At 48.2% G+C, this 26542-nt stretch overlaps 11 protein-coding genes across 11 annotated transcripts; 3 read left to right on the top strand and 8 right to left on the bottom strand.

The window, feature by feature from the left end:
- Positions 1-129: 129 nt before the first annotated feature.
- On the top strand, positions 130-1179 carry N7455_000105 (uncharacterized protein; the record flags this gene model as incomplete). Its single annotated transcript, XM_065603726.1, has 1 exon — positions 130-1179. The coding sequence occupies one exon, from the start codon at positions 130-132 to the stop codon at positions 1177-1179; it is 1050 nt and encodes a 349-aa protein (XP_065462217.1).
- An 893-nt stretch (positions 1180-2072) lies between these two features.
- N7455_000104 (alpha/beta fold hydrolase) lies at positions 2073-2903 on the top strand (the record flags this gene model as incomplete). The annotated part of the gene is made up of 1 exon (XM_065603725.1): positions 2073-2903. The coding sequence occupies one exon, from the start codon at positions 2073-2075 to the stop codon at positions 2901-2903; it is 831 nt and encodes a 276-aa protein (XP_065462216.1).
- Positions 2904-3558: 655 nt separating this feature from the next.
- N7455_000103 (NADH:flavin oxidoreductase/NADH oxidase family protein) lies at positions 3559-5268 on the bottom strand (the record flags this gene model as incomplete). Its single annotated transcript, XM_065603724.1, has 7 exons — positions 3559-3618; positions 3673-4026; positions 4166-4402; positions 4471-4490; positions 4562-4972; positions 5036-5141; positions 5200-5268. 7 exons carry the CDS (start codon positions 5266-5268, stop codon positions 3559-3561), a joined length of 1257 nt encoding a protein of 418 aa, XP_065462215.1.
- Positions 5269-6523: 1255 nt separating this feature from the next.
- N7455_000102 (NADP-dependent oxidoreductase) lies at positions 6524-7759 on the bottom strand (the record flags this gene model as incomplete). The annotated part of the gene is made up of 4 exons (XM_065603723.1): positions 6524-7002; positions 7061-7192; positions 7246-7532; positions 7584-7759. 4 exons carry the CDS (start codon positions 7757-7759, stop codon positions 6524-6526), a joined length of 1074 nt encoding a protein of 357 aa, XP_065462214.1.
- A 1280-nt stretch (positions 7760-9039) lies between these two features.
- Positions 9040-9812, bottom strand: N7455_000101 (uncharacterized protein; the record flags this gene model as incomplete). The annotated part of the gene is made up of 4 exons (XM_040960788.2): positions 9040-9084; positions 9132-9295; positions 9343-9679; positions 9729-9812. 4 exons carry the CDS (start codon positions 9810-9812, stop codon positions 9040-9042), a joined length of 630 nt encoding a protein of 209 aa, XP_040808744.2.
- Positions 9813-9853: 41 nt separating this feature from the next.
- On the bottom strand, positions 9854-11024 carry N7455_000100 (GMC family oxidoreductase; the record flags this gene model as incomplete). The annotated part of the gene is made up of 3 exons (XM_065603722.1): positions 9854-10519; positions 10579-10849; positions 10897-11024. 3 exons carry the CDS (start codon positions 11022-11024, stop codon positions 9854-9856), a joined length of 1065 nt encoding a protein of 354 aa, XP_065462213.1.
- A 990-nt stretch (positions 11025-12014) lies between these two features.
- On the bottom strand, positions 12015-13772 carry N7455_000099 (uncharacterized protein; the record flags this gene model as incomplete). The annotated part of the gene is made up of 1 exon (XM_040960753.2): positions 12015-13772. One exon carries the CDS (start codon positions 13770-13772, stop codon positions 12015-12017), a length of 1758 nt encoding a protein of 585 aa, XP_040808767.2.
- Positions 13773-15066: 1294 nt separating this feature from the next.
- On the bottom strand, positions 15067-17592 carry N7455_000098 (putative ATP-dependent RNA helicase (Hrh1); the record flags this gene model as incomplete). The annotated part of the gene is made up of 2 exons (XM_040960781.2): positions 15067-15443; positions 15499-17592. The coding sequence occupies 2 exons, from the start codon at positions 17590-17592 to the stop codon at positions 15105-15107; spliced, it is 2433 nt and encodes an 810-aa protein (XP_040808798.2). The 3' UTR covers positions 15067-15104.
- Positions 17593-17879: 287 nt separating this feature from the next.
- On the bottom strand, positions 17880-21570 carry N7455_000097 (uncharacterized protein; the record flags this gene model as incomplete). The annotated part of the gene is made up of 2 exons (XM_040960806.2): positions 17880-21286; positions 21345-21570. 2 exons carry the CDS (start codon positions 21568-21570, stop codon positions 17880-17882), a joined length of 3633 nt encoding a protein of 1210 aa, XP_040808774.2.
- Positions 21571-23291: 1721 nt separating this feature from the next.
- Positions 23292-23486, top strand: N7455_000096 (uncharacterized protein; the record flags this gene model as incomplete). Its single annotated transcript, XM_040960774.2, has 1 exon — positions 23292-23486. One exon carries the CDS (start codon positions 23292-23294, stop codon positions 23484-23486), a length of 195 nt encoding a protein of 64 aa, XP_040808753.2.
- A 549-nt stretch (positions 23487-24035) lies between these two features.
- Positions 24036-26481, bottom strand: N7455_000095 (C6 zinc finger domain protein; the record flags this gene model as incomplete). Its single annotated transcript, XM_065603721.1, has 4 exons — positions 26004-26481; positions 25904-25931; positions 25317-25853; positions 24036-25271 (listed from the first exon to the last, which is right to left on the bottom strand). Exons 1-4 carry the CDS (start codon positions 26396-26398, stop codon positions 24036-24038), a joined length of 2196 nt encoding a protein of 731 aa, XP_065462212.1. The 5' UTR covers positions 26399-26481.
- Between the last annotated feature and the right edge of the window lie 61 nt (positions 26482-26542).

The following is a 26542-nucleotide window of genomic DNA, read 5'->3' as shown; positions in this document are numbered from 1 at the left end:
CCTCCACAGCTCTAGACCCGACTTTGAACAATATAGAATTATAAAGGGATGAGGAGTGCTACGAGTGCGGGAGCTTGGTAAAATAGAGCCTTTATTTCCCTTTCTGACTCATTCTATTCACACTTGACCATGACAGAGAATATATCACTTGTGACGGGTGCAAGCGGCTTTATCGCTAGCCATGTCGTTCAGCAGCTACTCGAAAGTGGTGACCGAGTCCACGCCACCATTCGCAGTACCAAAAATAAAAAGATCAAGCACCTCCTTGATATGCAGGAACGATGGCCCGGAAAGCTGGCTTTATTCGAAGCGGATTTGCTCATGGCAGGCTCCTTTGAAGCTCCGATGAAGGGCTGTTCAGTGGTATATCATATTGCATCGCCTTTTTTCATCGAAAAGAAAATTCGTGATGGTCAGAAAGAGGTCGTTGAACCAGCCCTCAAAGGAACACAGCACGTGCTTGATGCAGTTAAGAAATGCGAGACGGTCAAGCTCGTTGTCCTGACTTCATCTGTGGCAGCCATCTTTGGCGATAATGCCGATGTGCTAGAAATGAAGAACAAAACGCTCTCCTCCGAGTATTTCAACACAACCAGTTCAGTCAATCACAATGCCTACCCCTACTCCAAGGTGACCGCCGAGAAAGAGGCTTGGAAGCTTTATGAAGCGCAGCCAACACCCCCACGCTGGAAGCTGATTACTATTAACCCTGGGCTTGTCCTGGGGCCCTCCTTATCTCCAACATCCGAGTCCGGCAGTCTGTCTTTGCTTGACCAGCTCCTACGCGGTGAGCTCTTTTTTGGGGTGCCAGATATGTGGTTCGCAATTGTTGATGTACGAGAGGTCGCAACTGCCCATATTCGAGCTGCCCAAACTCCTGATTCTCACGGTCGCTATATCCTGGCCGATAGCAAAACGCACGGTTTTGGGGAACTTGCTCGTATCCTACGATCTATCACCCAATCTTCCAAAATCCCGAACAATAGACTCCCGAATACCTTGGTCCGCATATTTGGGCCAGTGCTTGGTTTATCTCAAAAGTGGCTGAGACTGAACCTGGGAATCTCTTTCGACATCGACAATCGCCCTAGCTTAGATCAGTTGAATATCGTTTACCGGCCTCTGGAGGAGACATTGACGGACCATTACCGGACTTGGAAAACTGCACAGAGCCACTGAGCTCTTCAGGAACGATTAGAAAAAAGCCTTCCATACTGAACTCGGTCTCCATTCTTCCTTTTTCTGTCCTTTTTTGGTTTTGACTTTGCCTAGCTTCGCTATTTTTGTGTCGGGAATCCCTCCTTTGTACTTGTATTTTCATTCTGATCTTGACTTGCCGCTGATATAAAATGAGCTATTATGTAATTTAGATTGCCTGTTGATACCTAGGTATAAATTGAGTCCCAATAAAGGATGTAAAAGACTGACTGATCTTTGGTGCCCCTCAATCTTCACGTAGTATATTTTCTCTATGGTCACAAATACGGGTCGTGATTCCTATTGGTGGTCACGTTTGCTAAACGTCCAGAAGATAAGTTTGTTTGACCGTTGAAGATAATTCTTCAAAGGGCAATAACGGTCGGTTGTCAAAGTGATGTTCCATCATATACTCTTCTAGTCTTTTCCCCAGTTTTGGTTTGTGAGCACCAGATTCCATAATCTGCTGTAATTGATAACTTACTTAGATACCCTCATCGTAAAACTGAAGACTGAGCTTGATTCTTTTGAGAAAAAGGATGCACTACTCCGTACGTGGCTAGAGGGGACCCATAAATTAAGCTCTTTCTTGGCGCAAACGAACCTTGGAAGGAATAAGTGGAAGACGCTTGGGCCACGGTGCGGGTGAACAAACTATCCGGGCACAATATTACTGCAGCAAGCTTGGAAAGATTACGATACGGCAACGTCATAACTACGCACAGTACGAGTTTAGGTAAGCTCCGGCCGTGTCAATGCGAGCCCAAGATAGATATAGCTCCATATATGGCATCCAAATTGCAATCGTGTCAAGTCCAGAAGAAAAACTTCACATTGGAAATTTCACATCTCACCGAGCACATTTTCTACCTACCATGCCACATCTAAAGCTTCGAGATGGAGCCGAGCTCTTCTACAAGGACTGGGGCAACCCCAACGGCGCTACTGTCATCTTCTCCCACGGCTGGCCCTTGAGCAGCGACAATTGGGAAACCCAAATGATGTATCTGGCTGATCAAGGCTACCGTGTCATCGCACACGACCGACGTGGCCATGGGCGATCTACTCAGACCTGGGACGGAAACAACATGGACACCTTTGTCGACGATCTCGAGGAGCTTTTCGCCCACCTGAAGGTGAACAACGCAGTGATGGTTGGTCATTCCCACGGAGGAGGAGAGGTCACTTATTACCTCGGAAAGCACGGCACAGGTCGTTTCAAGAAAGCCGTGCTAGTCGGTGCTGTGCCCCCTCTGATGGTGAAGACTAGTGTCAACATCGAGGGGACGGACAAGTCAGTTTTCGATTCATTCCGAGAAGCTATGCGGAAAGACCGCGCACAATTCTTCCTAGATGTCCCCAGCGGACCATTCTTTGGTTTTAATCGACCTGGTGCACAGAAAAGCGAAGGGCAGATTCGTAGCTGGTGGCAGCAGGGCATGAACACCAGTGTCAAGTCAGCGTATGACTCGATCAAGGATTTCTCGGAAACAGATTTCACGGAATATTTGAAGAAAATTAATATCCCTGTACTGGTTCTTCATGGAGATGATGATCAAGTTGTTCCCATTGAGGCATCTGGACTGAAGTCAGCAAAACTTCTGCCTCAAGGCAGGCTGAAGATTTACAAAGGGGGATCCCACGCTATTCACAACATCAATGTTGACGAAGTCAACCAAGATCTGCTTGGCTTTATCAAGGAATGAGCCAAAAAGTCGTTAGTATGAGACAATCTCTCCTTCTGATTGTAATTTAAACAAAACTCCAACAGAATATAACAGAATAGCTTGTTAATATGCACAATAAGTTGAAATCTTTAATCCAAGACTGCCAGAAGTGAAACATGTGACACAGTAGATAGCTCATATTGATATATGACGGCACATATGGATGATCTGTAGATTTACGACGATCTTAGACATCATACCGTTCGAACATTAAAATAGCACATGAAGGCGAAGATATCCGTTACAAGCCAGTAAATGATGACCGGAAGAGGTGGGTGTCCGTGAAGTATCCAAAGAGTATCGAGATATTTCTTTCGAAAACAATTAATGTCGATCTGGGAAGTGACTATGTAGACTAAAAATGTTTAAATCAGTGCACGGGGTTGCGTACGTTTTCCACACTACTGTGATACTGCCATTCAGTCTGTCCAACCGTTAGCCACTAAACATCGCTGAAACAGATTGCTAGAACAGTCATCCTTCTTCCGATTGAATTAACACCATATGAAAGTGTCAAAAATCCGTTTCAGCCTCTATATGAAAAGAATGACCAATGGTCAGGAACAAGGAAGTTGCCCATTATGTAGCCAACGCCCGTCGCCTCTTGCATGCTTCTTCGCCCAAGACCAAATGCTTATGGTGCATGTGTAACAAGTCCAGCGGCGATGCGGTGAATTTGGCCACGGAAGTATTGCTAGGTTAGGTCAGAACAGATGCGTGGAAGACGAGGTATAATTAGATAACTTACTGTTTCTGCGCCTCCACCCAACATTCTGATTCTGAGTAGTCTCGCCAAGAATGGGACTGGAACTTTAGAAAACACCACCCGGGCTTCTTTGTCAGAGTATATGTCATCCATTATGAGTCGTGGGAAGTCCGGGTTGAGAACTGCTGGACGACCAATACCAACAAGGTCACAAACGCCACCCTTCAACGCTGCCTCGATTCCCTTGCGGGTTCGAAACCCTCCAGTCAGTAGAAGGATAAGGTTCGGGAATCGCTTCCTTGTTTCTGTCGTAAAATCCAAGAAAAGGCCCTCCCGAAGTTCTGTATCTTGACTCTTGCCGTTGGTAGTTTCGTCTCGCAGCCCACGGCCCATCATCTGGATGTGTTAACCATTGTCAGCACATCGATGTAAAGGTTTTCTAGCTACACCTGTGAAATAAACGAACTAGCCAACAGCAGCTTGGGCTTCTGTCCTTGAATGTCGAGGAAAGAGAGATTAAATATACTATACGCACCGTGGGGTCTTCATAACTCCCGCCTGATATTTCAAGAAAGTCCACACTTGCCTCGGAAAATAGACGAATTTGGGTCATGGTGTCTTCAAATTGTGATGTGTCATAATCGGCAGAGTTCACCTTGATCCCGACGCAGAAGGTCGCAGGAACAACCTTTCGAATCTGGTGGATAATTTCGAGAACAATACGGGCTCGTTTTTCAGCGCTACCACCATATTCATCTTGACGAATATTGCTCTGTGGGTTTATGGTCGTATATTAAATAAGCTGTGGTATCAAAAGGTGGGTAGGATTGTGTTGCTTACACGTGGGGAGAGGAATTGCGCTATATCCATCTTTCAGGTAAGCGATATACGCGGATGAGTCTGACTCGAGATCAAGAGATGAACAACTCACACAAAAGATAACCATGCGCTGCGTGTATTTCAATACCTGCGAAGCCGCACCGCGCCAAAATACGGGCACAATTCACAAACTGGGCGATGACGCGCGCAATATCAGAATGGGACATAGCTTTTGGCACCCCAAACACGACGTTCCTGACAATAGTCGCCACCAACCCATTTCCGATATCAAGTGGTATCTCACTCGGCGCAATAGATTTCCCGAAAAAGCCCCGTTCACCTGCACCTCTCGGGGACTGGCGGCCAGGATGGCATATCTGAGCGATCGCGGGCGCACCGTGTTGTTGACAGGCATCTGCATATTGCTTCCAGGCATGCAATGACTGGCCCTCGTCTTCTTGATACTCAGATGTAGCCAGATCACCGTATCCTCCTAGATGACGAACATCGACCTGTACATTTCCTTTTCAGATCGTCAGGTTCAACGCCGAAATCAACTCGAGGGAGCAATTCAGTATCCTCATACCCGTAAGAAGGGCACCCCATCCCCCCTTTGCCCATTCACCGTAGACGCGAGAAATCCGCGGGCCAGGTAAATGCCTCTTCTCTGCCAGCCCTTCGGCCATAGCAGCCTAGGCAAAGGTCATCAGCTGGCGTCATCACATAGTGCGTGGTTGTATTTTGACCTACTTTCACTAAACGATTGGGCAGAACTAACCCGCATGGTAATTCAAGTGATTCTTTGATATCTGATCCCATCTTTGAATAATGATCTTTCGCCAGACAGGGCCTACTTGCTCATTTCGTGTGTAAATTCCAAACCGACGATTGAGAAACATGACCCTATTATAACTACTGAATTATTAAAGGTGGATCTTACAAATCAAATTAAGAGCCAGCATTTACCTACGTAGGGGAGGGCGAGACTTGGGATCAGATGCCGAGGCTGCCGTCAGATAGGGGTTATGCATATACCTCGGTGTATAAATTCTGTGGAGTATGTTGGACAGGAATGATTGCTCATCAGTATATGCCATACCTGTGACTAATCCATCATTTACCAGGAAGATCAATCTAACCACAGCACGCCACACTCTATGGGTTCATGGCACTGGAGATTGCCACTCCGACATGTAGTATCGGTAACTTTCAGCTCTCAAGACTCTAGTTTCTAGCAGAAGGTGGCGGAAGGCCCGTAATGCTGCAGGGTCCATGGGAGTTTCCGCATGTCATAACCTAAAGAGGCGGGCTCATCCAAGCCTTGTCAGGACAGTCGGGCCAACAATCTATCCGGCCACACCCAAGATGCGGACCATGCTTGCGAGCTGCAGTTGGAATAAATTCGGGCATGTATTTTCGATATTAATGTTCTATAATGGTGGAAATGGTGCCCAAGCTCATTGGTCTTGCTCATCTCAATCATCCGACTGCACAATATCTACTACCCACCCTTGGAACCCTTTGTTTATTTTTGAGATGGGGATAGGTGGTCGCGAGGATACATATTCGTGCTATGGTACTCCTAAAAAGAAAAGGGGCCACCTTGCAAGGACCGCATAAAATTAAAGGAAATCGAGACCGAGTATCAAAAACTGATCAAACCTGCATGTCCCCTCGATTTGTCCGCACAAACTCCGATATTGCCAGAGACTTTCCTTGTATGCGACAGCACCGGCATCGATAGGCCGGCTAAGTCGGCTAGTAAAGAAAGCTATGAGACCGCCGTTCGTAATTTCAGGTCGGGGGGGGGGGGGGGGGGGGGGGTTTCGCTGCATCTGAGAGAGGCCAAGCAGACGCTTTAACCAGTGCGGGTAATACCTCTGGATCTCTTTTACCCACTGCGTGAAAAGCGTGAGCAAAAAATATCTCGTTTGAGTATTCCTAAATCGAACTTGGGAGACGAATTCTTGCACATGTATTTATTTAGCTGTGCCGTGCATAAAAAAATAAAGACTATCACATTTAGTATTAGAGGCGCATCCATGAGTTCACCTACTCATCCAGCAAAATATATCTAGACAAACACAATCACAGACTTTCCAACGCCCCCTCTTCCATCAAAGACTACTTGACACGCTTTCCTAACTGCCTGAATATCCCTAAAGTCTGCCTTTGTTCCCACAATCGTCTTCAGCTTTCCCGCTTCGACCCATTGCCGAATCGAATCCAGATCGATCGCATTTGGTTCCAAGAAGATAGATGAGTACTTTACTCCATAGCGAGATGCACGAGCCACTCGGATTCGATCCATCACGTTCAAGCCAATACGGATAGCGAATGGCACGGTTGCCTTGTCTTGCTTGTCTGGCGATCGTCGCATAACACTAGAGTTTTGGAGAACATCTCCCGAAGTGAGTATAGTCACTGTAACGATGGCTCCTTTAGGTCGCATAAGTGGCAGATACTCCATCGCACTTCCTGTGGTGTCGAAAATAAAATCGACGGATTGCGGAGGAATTGTAGTCTTGGGATCCGACTGTTTATAGTCGATGACTGGTACAGTAGATGTGAGTTCACCTTCCAGTTTAAGTCTGAAATGGAGTCTACTTACTTTCGTCCACAACTCCCTCGCCCAAGAGCTCCCGCACCTGGGGCACTTTAGTGGTGGAAACCGTGGTGATCACTTTGCCAGCTTTGAAGACATTCTTCGCTAGCTGACAGGCGAAAAGGCCCGTTCCACCCACTGTGACAAGGTAAGCATCCAATCGGTAATAGTGGAATTTGAGAAAAACCTACGCCCAGCAGGTATAAAAACAGTTTTTCCTTCGAGATCCCCTTCATAACCCCGAAGCGCCTGTAGTGACGTCATAGCCGCCAAAGGAATGGAGGCAGCGTCTTCCATTGAAAGACCCTTCGGTTTAAATGAGACGAATTCTTCAGTCGACCTTGCGAGCTCACTCCATGATCCCCGGTGACATTCAGGCAATCGAACAAAGACCTCATCACCGGCCTTGAAGCGCGTCACCTGGGATCCGGTATTGACAACCGTGCCCGCACAGTCATAACCAATTTTGTACGGAAAGCTTCACATAGAAGTTAGATGGAGGATCAATCCGGGAACACAGGAATCTCACCTGTCCTTAAGGACCATTTTGGTTGCCCCGGAGGCTTTTTTGACATCTATCGGGTTGATACTCGCGGCATGGACTTTGATCAAGATGTCGGTGGGGCGTTCCACGGCCAGCGAGGGAACTTCGCCCAACTCATATTGATCGGGCGTAGTATGCTTTGGAATATTGATAGAAAGCATCCTGTCTACTGTAATAGCAGCGGAAGCTACTCGATACCGAGCGAGACAGTCAACTTATTGTGAATGAAGGTCGGGATTGAGCTGTTCCATGGCCGAGATTCTATTTGACTCGGGTCTTCAATTCGCCCGACTGAACCGGAGAAGAAGCCAAGAGCCTGTTGTCGTTTCTGGTTCAACCTCCACTTTTTACCGCGGCTATAGTTAGACCTTTTTTTTTTGTATCCATGTGGATCGCAGGGAGGATTGATTAGAGACACCACCCAATTTTGATAGGGGCTTCATATTTTTTACCAGATTGGTCCCCATATCGATAGTAGTATTTCGATTAAATCGCGTAGTGGCGAGTAATGAACACCCTTGTCCAAGGTGGCCCGGGTGACCTGCAATAAGATTTGTCAGACTAGAGTACGGCCCACTGGCCCATGGGCCCCTAAAGAACAACGGACAACTACATATGCAGATCGATCCAGATATCGCAGCAGGTGAAGGCGTCGAAGCTTGCATGAACTCCTGCCCAGTGAACCCAGAAGGTGAAGCTAGACGGTCATCACCTCATCCTGCCATGCACTATCCACAAGGGCGGAAAGAATGTGCAGGTAGATGCTCTTGTGGATAGCGGAGCAAATGGAATGGCTTTTATTGATCAAAATTTTGCGCAAAAACATGTTTTGAAACTGGAACTGTTATGCCACCCGCGACGACTATAGTTACTTATTTTAGACAGCAGCTAATAATGGGAACATACGACGCTTAGATGAAAATCCAAAATATGTGGACCTGATTTCAGGGGTGTACGAAGGCAACATGATTGCATAGATGTGGACACAGTTGAAACTAGCCGAGGAAGAGAATATATTTTTATTAAACAAGATCTGGCGACCTTTTTGTTCGGTGTGGCAGTAAAGGAGTTTAGAAACGGTGGGGAGAGAACTCACCTTGTATGATTTGTGGTAGTTGTTTGATTCTATGGAATATATACACATTGCTGTATATGGAAACCGAAGGTTCACTTGCAAATCTGATTATATTATCCCTTATCATAACACTATGAAAGGAAATCAAAAACTGTATCTTAAGTGATATTTTAACAGTACACCGAAAAGAAAGTGCCAAAAGCATGGCAAGCAGAGGCCGTGTCTCCGCCATAATTTGTTCATTGTAATAGGATATTGTCTGATTCGCACAACTACGCTGCATGTTTGAAGATGTAAATTATATCAAGGGGGGAAAAAACCAAACAACCTTGGAACTACAAAACTGGTGTCATCCAAAACTTATGCTCATTTGTAGAGCTCTGGATACGCGGCTTTGATTATATCGGCACCCTAACACAATTAGAATCAAGTTTCACAAGTTCAGTTCCTTGACATACCTTTTCTCCAATCATGTACACTGAGTTTTGAATCCGACAGTCCGGAATAACCGGAATGACAGACGCATCGACAATGCGAAGCCTCTTAGCTCCATGAACCCTTAGCTTAGAATCTACCACACCTTGGTCAATGTCATGAGACAATCTGGCAGTGCCACAGGGATCTATAAACTCAGTCTTCAAACTCCACACCACAACGCACCGAACTTACGATATCCAGTCTGCGCCCGATCCAGAATAAGGCGATCCATCTCTTCATCCGACTCACGGGGCATGGGCCACGGAAAATCCTCGGCAATGATCTCTTTCATTCCGTCGCCGTTCATAAGGATATCATCAACGAATCGAACACCCTCTCTCAAAGCAAGAATATCGAGTTCGTCGGTAAAATAATTGAGATTGATGTCGGGTTGTTCACGTGGATCTATCGAAGTGAGTCTGACATAACCACCCTTTGACTGTGGGCGGAGAAGGTCGACGACGACGGTTAGCCAATCTCCCTCAGGTGGAATATCGAAGTGCCACTGGAATGCATCACAGAACATGGGCTGGTCGAATTAGCAAGTCTGTCTCTGTAGCTACTGGTTATCCACATACAATAAAGTCGATCTCAAAATGAGGTTGACCTTCCGGTCCGAAAGGATCTTTGCCCCCATTATTCGCCCTGGCGTTGTGATACATTTTATATCCTTCAAGTTGCTCGTCGATTCGTAGGAAGGCTATCATTCAAGGAGGCCACTAGCCAGTGGACCCATTTTATCCTTGTCGTACTGATTGATGGCAGCGTCGTGGTCAGGTCCTTCTCGAAGGAGAATGTGGTCGAGACCCAGGCCATCCTTCAGTCTAAAAACATGAGGAAGAATAGGATGGTCGAGAAGATGTTCGCCCACATGCTCGGACCTTATCACAGGATCAATCCCATGATGGGCCAGTTCACGTCTAGGACCAATGCCGGAGAGAAGCAGTAGCTTGGGTGTTTCGAAAACCCCGCCTGCAATAATGATCTCTTTATTTGCTTTCAATGTCGTCTTTTTGCCATCTGTCCCGACAACAGTGACGCTCACTGCAGTATCAGCTTCAAAGTTGATCTTTGTCGCGACAGTGGAATGCATTATCTCCACATTCCCTTTCCCAAACACATATACTGCGCTGCTTGACCGGACACCCTCGTAGACTGTACTAACACAGTGAGTGAGGCCCTCCATCCTCCCATTGTAGATGTCTTCTTTTATTCCATGTCCCTTGCTAGTCCATGCCTCTGTTAGAGCATCTCGGAAAGCGCGCGTTTCAGGGAGCAAAGTGGCGTGGGAAATGTGAAGTGGTCCCTCCCGTGCGATTTTAGAAAATCGCGGATCGTATACTCTGTCATCATCGTGATATGAAGCTGGCTAAAGATGAGGTTGTTAGCAAATAATACTCCAATAAAATACTCAGAGGTATGCTATGCCTTTTCGAAATAGTGTTTACACTTTTCCCATGTCCATTCATCACCACCGTACTCCTGCCACGCATCAAATATTTCCCTACTGCCACGAATCCAGGTGAAGTAGTTTAGGCTACTACTCCCGCCAAGGACCTTTCCACGGGTATTTGGTTTCTCAATGCGTTCGTAGTCAGGCTTGTCGACAAAGGTTGTCTGATAGGACCAGTCATACTTGCTGTTTCGGAGTTCGAATGCGCGAGCGGGCGTTGTTATCGTTGGGATATCATCAGGATTGCTATTACCGTGTTAGTTAAGTGAGTGACTGGTAGGTGGAATACTTACCCAATTCCAGCTTCTATCACAAGTATTTTCACATCGGGGTTCTCTGCTAGTCTGCCTGCGACGACGTTTCCAGCGGTTCCACCACCCACCACAATAAAGTCATACATATTCGGAGTTGATGCGGCCATTTTCGGATGACAAAGTGAGCATAGTCACAAAAAAGGTCCATCGCTCCCCATACGTACCATCTTTATAGCCAGCTCCCTCTCGGACCTCAGATGTGAAGTGTTCGGTGGAAGGTCGCTCAATATCATGCTGTGTTTCTATCCACGGGAGTCCGGAGCACCGTTTACTGCTCATAGTGGTAAGTTTTCAATATGTTCAGTGGGATGGGATCACACAATCGCTTTGTGTGGAACTTGAGCTTTGATGTGTTATTAGAGCTGGGGAACACGGACATCGCATTCCATATTGGAAATGGAACATCATCTAACTCTAGACTTTACATAGGCGTTCGACTTGTGCAACTTGCTGGAGCCTAGATCGGTCGCCGAGAGTACCACAGTGGTGAATTTATCTCCATTTCCCATCTGTGGCTGATATATCGTGTTGATAGTAAGGGATAACCTGTCTTTAATGGAGATCTGCCTTGGGGTGCTGCGGCAAGTGATTTGTTTAGTTAAATCGGAATTCTAGATTCCGTAGTGGAAGCGTATACCCGCAAGAACCATTAAGATCGCTCAAGTTTGAATGAACGCTATATGCTATGGTTGAGTAGATCAAGTGAACTGCTGGTGTTCAACACTTTACGCTGAGTACCGTTCCACGAGCGCAGAGAACTGGGTAATGATGGAGAGTCGGGTAGCGTGTCGTACCCACTGCTCAAAGCTAACATATTTATCCCACCGGTGGACCTTTTAGCCGAAATGTATAGGCTATGGACAAGATTGTATATCATATGTTCGCGTTTCAATATATGAAGAGAAGAGACCGAGAATAACAAACACCCACACCATAATCCACAGGTATAAACAAAAGCTATGAAACCAAAAATTGCTAGTTCGTTAAATGATCATGAAACACTATGCAGCCCATATATAGCAAGAGACACCCGAAAATAACATTGCCACTTACCCACTCCGATTTATGCATCATGTGCTCTGCAAGTATCCAATGGTTCATACCTCACCCCACGTGCCGAGACCCGCTCCAACACCAATGGCGCTGTTGGTTTCGCTGCCGCCAATATCCCAGTAGTTCCGGCTAGAACTTGTCATCGTCCGCCGACTGGAAATAGCCGAGAGCTTGGCGCTCTGGCTGGCGCAACTGGAGCTAGGTCGTCGGGGATGCGGTCGGAGGAGTGGCGAGGAGACACCCGCTGGATTTGATACACCGGAGAATTGTGATGCGCGACGGGTCTGGGTTTGGGATCGGGAGTGGGCTCGCGCTACGAGAGGGTGATGTTGCCGGATGATGGCTGCTCGGCGGGATGCATCTTGCCGCGGGCGAGGTGGGGTGGGTGTGTGCGTTTCGTTGGTCATGTAACCTCGGCGGCTGAAGCGGTTGCGGAGGTAGCGGAATACCATCATTACATCAAGTCCGCTTTCCCAGTACTCGGATTCATGTTGGAGCCTTGTTGATTCGGGGAGTTGGTCAGATCGCTTTGGATCTTCATCCTCAATGCCCCATTGTGCTTCGTGCTCTCGATTTGCGTCTCGGAGTGTGGGAATGAAGTGCGGGGATGGCATGGAATCGCCAGTTGTGTCGGCGGTAATTGATGCGGTGGACTCGGCAGGTTTCTGAGAGATGCCGCTTTCCGCTAGGCGGCTGAGAGGCATCCCCGCATATTCGGCGGATATATCTTTAGTCATTTCATAATATGTTGTAAATGCACCGGGGTGTTCGCAAAGTTGATGGACAAGGATCCCGAGCTCATGGGCGATCGTCTGAAGCACCTTTGTCTGCCACAGCGGCGAGTCGCTAAACTCTGGCTCCGGTTCACGAGCCAGTACGGTTTCCATGTCTAGTGGATCTTCCTGGGTATGAGGTTGCGCGTCCAGCGGCAACGACTCACCGAAGATCACGGAGAGCAAGGAATCATCGATCCCGATGAGGTCACGGATCACCGTTCGTGTGATACGGCGCCAGAAAGATTCTTCGTCCTCCGAAACATTCCTCGACAGCGATATATCCCGTGATAGAACCTCGGGCACACGAGCTTGGGAGCTTCGATCAACAGAGTGATGAAGGCTCGATCGGCTGGCCAGACTAGAACGCCTCTGTCGGGTTTCCCGTTCGATCTCCTGCAACAGAGCCCGGCTCTGGTCCATCCGCCATTCTTCGATTCGCTGCCACCGTTCTCGCTCGACATTTGCCTCGCCCTCCTCGATGCTATCCAGATGCCTCTGCACACTTGAGTTGCGGCGATGTTGGAGATGGCCATATGAGGGCCGCTGGCGGTTGTATTGCTCATGCTGCCACAGCTGCTCCTGCACGGCCTGACTCGAGGCCTGGAAGCTTCCTAGCCCATCATGGGCGGGGAGCATCGCGGGCGGCCCCTGATCAAACCGTATTGGGGACGCCGGGGCCAGCTCCGGTGCTCGAAAGGCGTGCAGTCCATCGTCTAGGCTGTCTAGTTCGGTTCCATCTTCGTCCAGTTGGTCGTCGAGGGCATTTTCGTCATTGGCTTCACCCTCAACGCCAGACACGGACTGGGTTGCAGCGAAGGAGCCGAAGTCACTCAGTCGAGAAGGAGCTACAGTCTGCGTGCGATCGGTTGAAGTCGTGTGCGTCCGGGCGGTCGGGGAGAATAGGACCCATTGTGCGGTGTCGTCATCGCGTTGTTCAGGTGAGGAGGGGATGTTGAGGGTCGGTGGTTGAGGGGTGGAATAGGAAGTTCTCCGGCGAGGGACGTGTGTTGGGACCTGGAAGGCCATCTTGTTGATGTGGTTGTCGCTGAAGCCGATAGGATAGGATAGGTACGATAAGCGTCCTCAGGTGTTTGATGGTGGATCCAGAGATCAGTAGGGTCAAGTCCGTTCAAGTGGGGGAATAGTGGTTATAAGGAAGATTGGTATAAGTATTAAAAGTAATACTGGGAATAGTCGAAAGGGTCTCCATAAATAAAGAAAAGGACAGGAGAGTGATGGATTGCCCAAGTTGCCCAGGTGGTGATGTCGATGGGGGGAGATTAGCTGATAAGATCCAAAAAGGGGATCGCCCCAAAAGATCTCCAATGATGCAACCGGTATCGGAATGGTGAGACCACTTTTCAAGTCCTTGATCCGTTATGTGTTTTTGTTTTGTTTTTCTACTTTTATTAATTCCAAGAGGGCTATCTCCCTATTGTACGTATGGCTTGAGGCCATAATCTTGGATCCCTCATCAGCTGACAGACAGTCACCGGGATCGACACAGTGACGTGTGAACTTACCACCAGTCACATTTGGCTATTAACAGCTAACAAGATGGGTCTTTCGAAGAAAAATTCTACTATGTACACCGTACTTTGATATCAGACTTGCAAGCATGCCATCGCCAAGAATACCATGTTATCGTGCTTTCGCTTGCACACTAAACAATACCCCTCACCTGGGCGGTTGCCCCTGTACTTGAGACAGATAGCAACCCGCCAACACGGGGGACATGTTCGGCTGAAGTTCCGGCTTGAATCACTCAGAAGGGTGACTGTTAACGATCCCCAGGGACAGGATAGTCGAATGTCAAAGATAAACAGATCGAAGGTAACCCTCGGGTTGGGCTTGGCTGATACATATATATATATAGAAGGGGCTGGGAACTGCAATGATTGGTTGATTGCTATACGGAGTCTTATCCAGCCCTGGGGGTTCTTGGCTCGAGATTCTGTTCAGCCGTTGCCTTTTCTGGAGCAAACGGTGGCTTGATGGTCTTATTCCCAATGTCTGATGCAAGTAGAGTAATTTCCAACTTGGTTGCAGATCTGCAGATCAACCAGAAGGTAAACTCGACGCGACTAAAAACAACGTTGGGATGATGGCAGCCACATCCTATAACCTGATATTTCTCAAACCCTTCTAATACACACCGACGGGTCTCTTGTTTTGTTAGAAACCGTCCTCTTTCCCCTTGACCCCTCAGTGCCTGAGATTTAAGGTGTCATGGGATAACTATTTTTAGATTAGATTTCTGCCAAGAGAGATATACAGAGAAGTGAAAGATGCCAAACTGGTATCATCGCTCACGGGGTATATATTAGTCTACTAGAATATAGCATCTCGAGCCGACGATCAATCCTTCCCAGCCAAAGCCTCTCCCACCCAATCCATCTGAACAGCACTAACGCCACGCGCGTAACTGCGGTTGGTGAACACAAATTCGTTGTACATAATCGCCTCGAGCTTCTTGCCGTAAAGCACACTCGATGGGTGAATAGCCACTGTTTGGTTTCCAACAATTGTACGATAGCTGCCATCGGGCACGAGGCGAGCCGTATTGGTGGCGAATCCGGCTAGGAAACTCTGGAGAATGAGGATGGGCGAGGGGTCGTGTAGTGAGGTATTGTTCAAGGCCTCGTTGGTGAGTAGCTTGGCTTGTCGGCATTGGGTGCGGAGTTGCTTGCGGACGTCCTAATGGTTTTGTTAGTTTGATGTAACTGGCGTCCGGGAATTATGTACTACTCACCATGACTGATTGCATCGCTCGGTGGGATACCAGGTGTCGCTCTGCCCATGCCTTGCGGTCGGCCTGTTCAGCGGCATACACACGCACAGTCATCAGCATTGTGAGGTGGTCACCCTCGCGACGGTATAAATCGCGGCGGGCGGCCTCTGCTGCTTCCTTCTTCTCTTCTGAGGTGGTGTTCAGGAAAATGTTCTCCACACTCAGACAGGAGATAATATCAATGACGTCTAGCAAGCACTCATGCCCGTTCTCAGCAGCTGCCAACAGCACACGACCCAGAGTTGGAGTCAAGGGCAGCTTGGCAATGTGTAGGCCGACGGCGCTGATTTTTCCATCATCTTCAAGGCCATTAATGTTCAATAGCTGGAGAAGAGCTTTCTCGAGTGCTTCCCGTGGTGGGCGGGTCAGGAATGGGAATCCAACAATGTCATCAACGCCACGCGCCTTCATGTTCAGCAAGGCTTGGCTCAGATCACAGCGCAGAATCTCGGGGGTATTGGTCTCATCCAAGGCTAGATAGTCTTTCTCTGTGTATAGTCGGAAACATTGGCCAGGGGCCTCACGACCAGCTCGACCCTTTCGCTGGATCGCAGCTGACTTGGAGATAGGCTTGACGAGGAGCGAGTCAAGACCCAGGCGAGTGCGGAATTGTTTGACCTTTGCCTTGCCGCAGTCAATCACGTGCCGTACACCAGACACAGTGACGGAAGTCTCGGCAATATTAGTGGACAGAACAACCTTGCGCGTTCGTGGTGGAGCGGGGGCGAAGACGCGTTGCTGGGCAGCCTGTGGCAGTGCGGCGAACAGAGGTAGAACCAAAATTTTAGGAAGCGATGGGTCCATGCTCATCGCATACTCATTCACCAGGTGTTCCAAAGCCTCGACAGTTTCCTGACCAGTGAGGAAAACCAGGATGTCACCCGGCATTGGTTCCTTTTGGTGAATCTGGAAGATAATTTTGAGGGCTGCATCCACGAAGTCATGTACTGGCGCGGGCGAGTAGATAGTCTTAACCGCAAATTGTCGGCCCTTAATACGGCAGACAGAGATATCCTTCGGACTCGAGGTATCCATTTTATCGGCATCAGCCTCAGACGCTTCAATAGCCTTCTGTTGTGCCTCCGGTTGTTTCAATCCTTGTTGGAAGAAATCCGTTAGACTCTCCATATCAGCCGTAGCACTCATGACAATGACCTTGAGCGGCACACCACCCCGGCCCTCCTTCTTGCCGGACACAAGATTACGCAGGAATCCAAGTGTCAAATCCACATTGATGCCTCGTTCGTGGACCTCGTCAACAACAATAGCGCTGTACTTGGTCAAGTTCGGGTCGTGCAACATCTCCTGGAGCAGCATTCCCTCAGTCAAGAACTTGACCCGCGTGCTGGGAGACGTAGAGGTATCAAATCGCACTGAATAGCCGACCTTGCTAGCAGGCGAATGTGATCCAAGCGGTGTGCCCATCTCCTCAGCTACACGGCGGGCCAGCGAAATGGCAGCAACTCGACGCGGCTGTGTGATTGCGATGCACCCTCCGACCATTTTCTTTTCCGTCTTTCCATCCCGTGTGATTTGCGTAGGTACGGGCCGACACCAGAACTCGTCCACCAGGAACTGCGGGATCTGCGTACTCTTTCCGCTACCGGTTTCACCGACCAAAAGCATCACATCTTGTTCGCGTAGCAGATCGCGGATCAAATCGGCATTTTCGAATACGGGGAGCTTTCGCCGCGTCTCGAGGAGGGCTTTGGCCTTTTCTCGTAAGGGTGTGAAGTTGGTTTTGGTATCGGTGAAGGGTCTCGACTTCGATTTCGGGTACGATTTGGATGATGATGGTGCGCCATTTGTTTGAGCAACTGTTTCTGCTCTCTTTTTTTGCACAGGGACTGCTTTTTCTACCGATTTGACGGGTGCAGCAATTTCTTTCGGTTCATCTTGCTCGGCGGTTTTGGACACTTCGGGCTCATCGAGCTTGCGCTTCTTGTTTCTCTTCTTCTTGCGCTCGGTTTCTTCCGTGGGTTGAAGCGAGACCTTGGTCTTTACAACCTTCTCATCGTCTGAGTCCGCGAACACGGTACGGACCTTTTCGGGCATTTTGAGGTGTGGCGCGAAAGAATGTTGACAGGGACGAAGCTCAAATCTGAAAAATTTGCCTTATCGATAAGCCGATAAGCATTATCCTTATCAAGATCATCTACAGAGGCAATTCGGAAGAACTTCCACGAGCAGTCAGTCCCTAACATTATTAATTCTTTTTTTTTTTTATAGTTGTAATACCACAATACCGCGCAGATGATCCATTCTAGATATCTACTGTAACAAAAGTACAAGTCAATTTTTGTGGCCATTTCAGTATTGAGAAAATATTACATACTTCCGACTCAGTTTCCATCTGCTTTGCAGACCTTCTTATGTTTCTTCCAATCGGCCTTCTGACAGTCCCTGGAGCAGTATTTTGCTTTATGACATCGTGAACAATTCCTCAGACCCGAACCATTGGCATCCTCGTCCTTGCCACAGACCTGGCAGCTGTTCAAATCTTCACCACTCGCATCGCCAGCCGATGAAAGTACGGATAAATCAATGGGCTTCTCAACAAGTGCTGACGCAAAAGCTGGAGAAATGGCCATCCGCACACAGTGTTTGGCAAGAGCTTTCCATCCATCAAATTCGGGCATAAAATCAGTTGGTACCGTGCCCTTCCCACACGAGCACAAAACTCTTTCCCCAAATTTGATCGAGAGTGGAATCTTGCCCGTTGCAGTGTACTCGCAATTAGACTTGTGGGACCAAGATCGGCATCGCTCGGTCCAAGCAGGCAGAGCTTCCTTCCACAGATGAAGCTCGTCCTTGGAGGTGCGGATGGACTTGGGTGAATGGGTGCTGTTCGCCATGTCTTGCAGAGCCGGCAGAATTTGCGGCATGAGATCAGTGTACAAAGGGAGAACTGCAGCGTCAAGAACAACAGTACGATTCGAAATATCGAGTAACATATTCGATACGAAAACCACCATTTGCACGCCCTTCTCTTCGGGGCAGTCGATAGCGTAGACAGAGGCCTGAGGACCTGCTGTTCCACTGAAGCCTAGGAACATGTGGAATAAACCATCCTTGAAGTCCACTCTGGCCCGGGTCTTCGGTGGAGCTGGCAAGGAAGGGTTAAACTTCAGGGCAGTCTCCGGTGCGGACCACATAGTTGGAAGGTGGGTCCGTAGCCATTGTAGACGTTCAGACGAAGGATTGGTTAGGTCTATGGTGGGAAGTGATGAGAGATTGACGTGCGGCATGTTCCACAGAGCGGGCGATCCCGAATCTAAAAACACTGGATACATAAAGGACCGCAAGCCTGACCAGTCCGTGGACTTGGCAACATCTGCGACGAGCTCAAGGTAAGATGACTTCCGAGCAATTCTCACTCTCACGGTGGAGTCCAAAACAGGAGCAGGGAAGTTGGCATTGAAGCTTGGTCCGTTTTTAAGGGCTAAAGCATAGTTAAACGGTGATCTTAAGGACTGGGTGATCTCGCTGCCATCCCTAAGTAGAGCTTTTGATTGCTCCGATAGAATTTGGACACGGGTAGCGAATGATGAAATCTGGCCGGTTTTCTCATTGACGGTGGCAGTAACGGTTGTCTCCGAGTTTCTGTCGGGACCGACTTCGTTCTTGACATCCTCTGGATAAAAGCCGTGGATGGACATAACATCACTCTGATGTGGCTGGTTCTTGGTAATGTAGACATGTGCAACCTCCTCTTGTTTGGCAGTAAAGATGCTCAGACTGTGTCCCAGGCTACTGGCAAATGTCCGGGTTGTTGTAGGAGAGTGCGGGATAGCCAGAGAGACAGTGGCGCTACACGGTTCTTGAAGTAAGATCCAACTTGGCACATAGAAGGAAATAAACATTGGCGACTTTCCCTTCCATCCCAATTGGTCTTCTTCAATTTCCACTTCAAACGAGTCGCTGTGTCTGGATCCTTTGGCTTTAAGGTTACCAAATCCAATCTGTGTTTCCGCAAACATGTTTTGCCACTGGCTGGCTGCTCGTGGGGAAGATTGCAGAATAGCATGGAGCGGAGGTGTAACGCCAACTTTGATGGTTTCGGCGATAAAGGGGTCTAATTTGCTCCGAGGAACACGAAGGGTGACACTCACCATAGGTGGCATGTTCTGCCAGCCCTCCAAGGTCCCAGTTTGGGGATGGCTAGTCAGGCTGTATGGTGGCCGTTTTAAAATATCAACAGAATGAAGACCCTTCAGATGCATCCACAGACACAGCTCTTGCATGTAGGTATTGGCAAATGCGAGACTGTTGTCTTGATCCATGAGATCAAGTAGTTCTTGCATGGTCTTATCCCAGCCAGTGCTGGTCCGTGTCTTGACGAGGCAAAGGAAAGCGACAAAGCTCGCCCGGTTGTAAGTCGGCAGAGATTGTATTTGTGTGCTTTGCATTCTGGCAAGCAACTTCGAGACATCCTCGTGGGCGAACATTTTCAACAAAACACGATAGAGCACCTGTGCTAGGCCGGCGGAATCAAAGTGAATAAGGCCCAGTGTGTTGACAGCTACATCGGCCGGATTCAATGGTCTCTTCCATGCAATTCTCGAGAACACTTGTCCAGCCTTGGACGAGGGGCCTGGCGTATCTTGACATAAAGCTTCATCCCCTGCAGACGAGAAGGCACTGCTTGTCGCCACCTCCACGGGCACCAAGCCGAGAAGCGAGGTAACCGTAGGCATGTCTCCACATAGAAGAGTTTCAAGAAGGGATATCTGAGTTTCCTGGGTCCGCACGAGCTTCTCTGAATAAACAGTCGCCGAGAGGCTACTGCGGAGAAGCGGGGAAGTGGCAGTGAGCAGATTCAAGGCCCCAAGATGATCGATAAGGTTAGACGTGTCAATAATGTCAAACACAAGCGGTGCTGAGGTCTTCAAATAGCTTTCATCATCCAAGACCAGCGGTTCGAAATGATAACGATCACGGTACAAATGAGACGACTTTGAAGGACCGGTGGTGCGGATCTGCTGGAGGGCGTATGCAAAAGCCACCGCATCTCCAATAAAGAACCGTAGTGTGATCAAGTCAGCCTTGGAATGCGCCCTGAACGACTTTGTCCAGGTGCCGAACTCTGTCTTGGCGGTTTTGACGATTTCATGCAGCTCAGGGTTCGCGGAAGAAGAACCTGACTCAGGCGACGTTGGCTTAATCCGGGCATAACAGGAGCCGATGTGGAATCCAAGTACCGGATCAGTCCCATAATGCAAAAACATGTTTCCATCCTTGGGCGCAAACATTGGGTTGGAATTGACGGAAAGGGAGCGAGTTGTTTTATCAGTATCGGTGGTACCGAAAGCCCAATAATTTTTGTACAAATCACCGAGAGCACGGGTGGCTTGCAAGCATGCCGGGGCAGCAGCTCGGATTCCCGTTATCACACTCATCTTGTCACCAATGACCGACTTTTGAAACTCCTGAGAAACTCTCATTCCATCATCAAGCTTCTTTTTAAAGTGACGAAGCACATCGCCTTCTCTCTTTTCTCCATAGAAGCGCCACATGTCGCGGACCCGTTCAAGAGAGATACGATCGCACATCCGGATCACTCGGCCATACTCGGTCTGTTGCCATGTGTGCAGCGATGTTGACAGGGAGAGCAACTTAGTTGTTTGCCTTTGCAACAGATCAAGAGAACCTTCGTCAATGCGGAAATGATAGAATATATTCCAAATAAGTTGGTCATTGGCACCATCAACATCATCGAGAACCAGGGACAGCAACACGATGTTGCGAGCTGTGAATGATTTTTCTCATTAGCTTCTTGAACCTGAAATTAGAATCAGTCGTCATACCAATCACAGCGGTGTCTACATCGCAGCATGTGACGTCTAAAGGACGTGGATCGCGACCGTGCTGCTCCGTGTGTACTGTGAAGAGGATGTGGCGCACATCTCCACAGCCAAGAAGCAGTAGATCGGCCTTCTTCTTTGGTGGCAGATCCTGAGTCAATGAGACAGCAGGGGTGTTGCCGATAGGATAGAAGAACTGCACTAAGTTGGCGATCTCTGGGGCGAGCATTTTTCGTTTAAAAAAGTGCAGTTAATGCACGAAATCGTCGAAACATAGAAGAGTGAAGATATGGTTTGAATGAAGGGGGTGAAGAGGTGAAGTGATGAAGGTGATGAACTGAAGTTGGAGTGGGGCGACAAACACAAACAAAAATTGAAGCTTTTCCAGTTGGGTTTGGAGTAAGACAAGCCGAGAATTTAATTACATGATACGACATGATACGACGTGATATAACGATTTAAGCAGATTACATATGGCCTCTAGATAAAGTTGATTACTTATATAGTCAAAGGTTATATGTAGAAGTGGCTAGGAAAGTCTCGTATGTAGAATATACTTTTTTACCGCCCTCGTATATATCTAAAAAGACATCTAAAAAGCATGTAAAAAGATAGCTTAAAAGATATCCCTAAAGACATTTAAAACATAGCTTAAAAGACATCTCAAAAGACATCTTAAATGAATATAACAAGGCCTTAATTGAAGTCTGGCCTTTTACTGGCTATGGACATGACAGCATAAGACAGAATATATGATATAGCCCCTTGTTGACATTTTGTTTTGAGCGAATTAATCATTATCCTCTTCTAATAGGTAGCTTATCACAAGCATATATAGGTTATAGGTCATCTGCAATATCTACATATTGTTGTTGACTATTACAACCTACCCCTAGACTGGCGAGTTACAAACTAGGTCAAAAGGATCAGATAGTCCCGGCTCCGATATATATAGTGCGTGTCATGATATTGACATGCCTAACCAACCTTATCTTTGCCATCTTTTGCAGTGTGTTTGAGGTCTTCAGATCTTCAATCTGCCTTTTAGTATCCTCAGGTTATAAAAGATGATACACTTGCACGGTAGTTGCTTCCAGTTGAGGTCTTTCCAGAAACTCCCAACTTCCGAGGTTTACCTCCCTCATCGCCTACGCACCTCTATTGCTTACTATTACTTTTACATCTGCCAAGGGTCCCATGTCTTCCAACTTGCCTATCTCCCAACCTTCGGTTCCCAAATCCCATCTCCTTCATCATCGACACACTCAACACACGAATTGAATTGTTCCAACCAGAATCAGAAGCGACGAAAATTCTCAAAAGAAGAGACAAGACCACCTTGCAAGCGACCTGATGATTTTCAAGAAACGAATGATGGGATACAGGCCTTTTGACCTCATATGGAGCGCAAGGTCTCACATGGAAGCTTTGGAGGCATCTATAAGATGTGGATAAAAACGGACGAGGCAAAATGAATCCTTGAAAGGATCCAGGCTCACGAGCAGATCCTTGCCAAGTCATAGTTGATCAGTTGACAAAACGGAAACCGGGGATGATTGTGAGAGCATCTTTCATCAAGATCGTCAGCACTGCTATGGGAATAGCAACCAAGGACCCAGACTACAAAAATCGGGACAGCAGCTAGCAGGACAAATTTCATGAGCTCCGGAAGTACCGGGTGAGACTTATTGACCCTGATTGGGGAATGAAAGATGAACGAATCCCGAGATTCATAGATCTCACTCACGGATAACTTGACGGCCAGCAACTGAGGTTCCGCTCTAGTTTCAGACCTGCAGCCCGCTACCTTTACTTCCACTACTATGTCCAAACACTGCGCATGTGTTGGCAAGATAGCATCCGAAGAAGGCAAAGCCAGGCGGCCGCAATTTTCTAGGCCAATAAGAGAAAGCTATTTTGGGATTTTTTGGGAGATACCTCCCGTGCAATATGCTTTTCGCGCTTGTCGAGGAGATGGACCACGAGGATAACTTCATGTTAGACGGGGTTACCTGCAGTCCGCCCGATGATGATAACCTTCTCCTCGGACTTCTTTCTAGAAACTTCAAGGCACGGCCATCTATTTCGGTCCCTGGCATCTTCGGAGATACCGCCTCGGAAGATGAGGATAGTGATGATGTATAGGTTTTGATTTCTGTATAATAGTCGGGATATAGCAGCATTATAATTGTATGAAGGTCACTGTATAAGACCAGGTCCCATCGCAGGTAGGCTGTCCATCCCTACATGTAGGTATATATAATTAGAAGCCCCTCTGTACAGTTTACCGCTTTCCACGTTGTATATACACCGTCCTATCTATCCCTATCATTTTTAGTATTGATAGAAGCTATGTAAGAGGTCATCCAAAAAGAACACCCGAAAGGGGTTTGGGGTTTTCTCCTAAAATATAATGTGCATTATACCATCTTGAACGAGGTAAATTATTAAACTCCTATAAATAATGCGTAGTTCTAGCCTTGTGACTGTGGCTTTATTGGAATATATATTGTATGACTTCAGACGACGTACGCAAAACGTCAGCCGCTCACCCTGACTCCGCTACTCATGAACCAGACGTCGCAGCTTACATGCCATCTTAGTCTGAGATATCATTGCCAAACAAGGATCTAAAAGAGAAGTCGTAACAACCATTGCGACAGAGGGGTCGTTTTCTTTTGCCGAGGAGCACTGTCACCTGCCTCGTGCATGCAAAGTGTTCCACTCCATCGTGTTCAAAAGAAACTCATTTGCATCCACGTCCATGGAGCTCAGCCCAGACATCTCGGGATATTCCCACGCTCCCAAGCTCATAGGCACCTGATCTCCAGCGTCATAGGCCACCCCAGGCACATTGAAATCCATGTGCATCGGCATGGACAGGTTGTCCGCATTGAGATCCGAGGTGCAACCAGGCTGCACCGTGTCTGCATCCTGTCCAAAAGTCGACATCATCTGCATCAATTTGTTCCGGATATTGGACACAATCCGTGGTGGCACTAGGGGCGTCTGTTGCTGTCTGGCTAGCTGTTCACGCGCCTGCCAAGCCTGAAGCACAACCCGAGAGAAGACGATAAACAAGGGATGTTCGTCATCCTTGACATCCATCATGCGGGCCTCATAGTTGTTGCTCATGACCTCCCACGCGTGGTCTGTATGCTCCTCGTCGGGCCTCCTCTTCAAATCCTGCAGCAGGTGGATGTATGCGGGGAAGGGGAAGTGGAAGTGAACAAGCCACAAGTATCCTTTAGTGAGAGGTGATGCCATAAGGTTGGTATCGCACTCTAGCATGCGCAACGCGTGGGAGATACCGACATTACGCTGTGGATCCGTCAGTTGCGCGGATGTCGTCGAGTATTGGGAGTAGTGTTGCAACAGACGATTCTTGGCTACATAGCCCCGCATTGTCCAGATCGTCATGAAGTGCAGTGGGTTCTCTGGGTTACAGGATACCAAGTATTTCTCCTCTATCGTCTTCTCCAGTGCCAGAAGCTGCTCCGCCTCATCCGTGGTGGGAGAGCGAGGGGCCATCGTGTTCAAAAGAGGATTGGTGAAATCGAGGTGGAAGGCGCTGTGACGAACGAAGTCGGCGAGTTCACTACGCACAACAACGAAGAGCATCTCTGTCGGTCTGTTGTTTTCTGAGGGAGGGGTTTTAATATCTGGCTGGAGCTCGAAATCACTAACGTTGAGTGGAACGCGGCAGTCCCAGGTAGGAGCCAACGACGCTGTCTTATAGTCGGACATTTCGCAGATGCGATTATCAAAGACGATGAGCGACCACCAGAGTCTGCGACGCATCTCCGCCTCTAGAGCGGAACATTTACCATACATTGACTCATTGTGAATTCCTATGCGCTGACCGATTCGAATAGCAACGCTAAGCATCGATGAGAGAGATGCAGGGTCTGTGTCAGGTCTGATCGACACCTACAAACATCAGTGAGTGTGGATAACTTGGTTCGAGACACTTACTAAATACAGATACAATGCGGTCAAGGACTCCCGGTCACTCGAGCGTAGAAAGGAACAACCTCGTAACGCTTGCTGGCATGCAGACTGATACGCAGCCAATAGATCCCTTTTGGGGGATCCGAACAACGCACTGCATTGATCTTCTGTGAGACTTAGGATGGAGACGCAGTAGATGCTGAGCATCAATGCCTCCAACGTAGGATTAATGTTCGCGATATCACTAGCAGCATCGATGATACGCGTTTGAAGGGTGGGTGTATGTGTTACTTTGAGAAGAGGATTGACGTTATCCAAGTAGATCTGCCAGAGCCTGAATATCTGTACCTGGGTCGGATGAAAAGCAGAAAGGTCATCGACATTCCCTACCGGTGAACCGAATAAAAGATGGTCGTTAGTTTTACCTTGAAACATATGGTTCCATGCCTTCTTGATCACGGCGTGGCGCATGTCATCACTGCCGTGTAGAAACCCGTTGTCGTTTTCGTCGTCTTCACCGTCATTCCCGTCATTTCCGTCATCACCCTTGGAAGCTACGGTCTTTCCCAGCTGTCAGCCAGTCCCATAATCACCCATAGACTCCATCGTACCTTTTGACTCATGGCATGCCAGATATTCCTACTATATGATTAGTCATCTCGGGGTTACGCACGGGCGTGTTCACGAAATGAACAGGACGGAATCTCGTACAATGATTTAGGCTTGATTGTTTCCTTTTCTTTTAACAAGGGAGTATTCGTATCAGGACCAGTGCTTTCCGACTGGCCGCCCTCTGGAATTTCATTTCGCCCATCCTGGCTGGGAGACCTATGGTTTCTAGTAGGCGTGTGGAGAGGGTCGAACTTGATGTTATGCTGCCGCAGCAGGCTCTCATAGTGTCGCAGGCGCGCCAACAGGTCTCTCTCAGCAAATCTCCGGCGTCGCTGGCGGGTTGCTTGCTCGCACTCCTCTCCGGCACGTACACAGTTGACGCAAGGGAATGTACGATCGCACTTGATCTTGCGTTGCTGACACAACACACAGGCCAGCACGCGTCGGGACTTGGTGGTGGCTGTCTGTTCGGATGGAGATACTGGCATCGCCATGGCATGTAACTAACGATGCTGTTCCGGCAGCAACGTTGTTAGAACACGGACCCCGAAGCCCGCATTGGTTGGGGGAAGAAGACATTTCAAGGGCCTCGGGGGGAGGTCGGGCTTTATAAGGTCCGAAACCAACCTTCGCACTTT

This window comes from Penicillium solitum (genome assembly GCF_028829755.1).
Source record: "Penicillium solitum strain IBT 25940 chromosome Unknown utg000001l_segment0_segment0, whole genome shotgun sequence".
NCBI lineage: Eukaryota > Fungi > Ascomycota > Eurotiomycetes > Eurotiales > Aspergillaceae > Penicillium > Penicillium solitum.
Note: the sequence above shows the minus strand (reverse complement) of the source record. Positions and strands in the feature narration are given on the sequence as shown.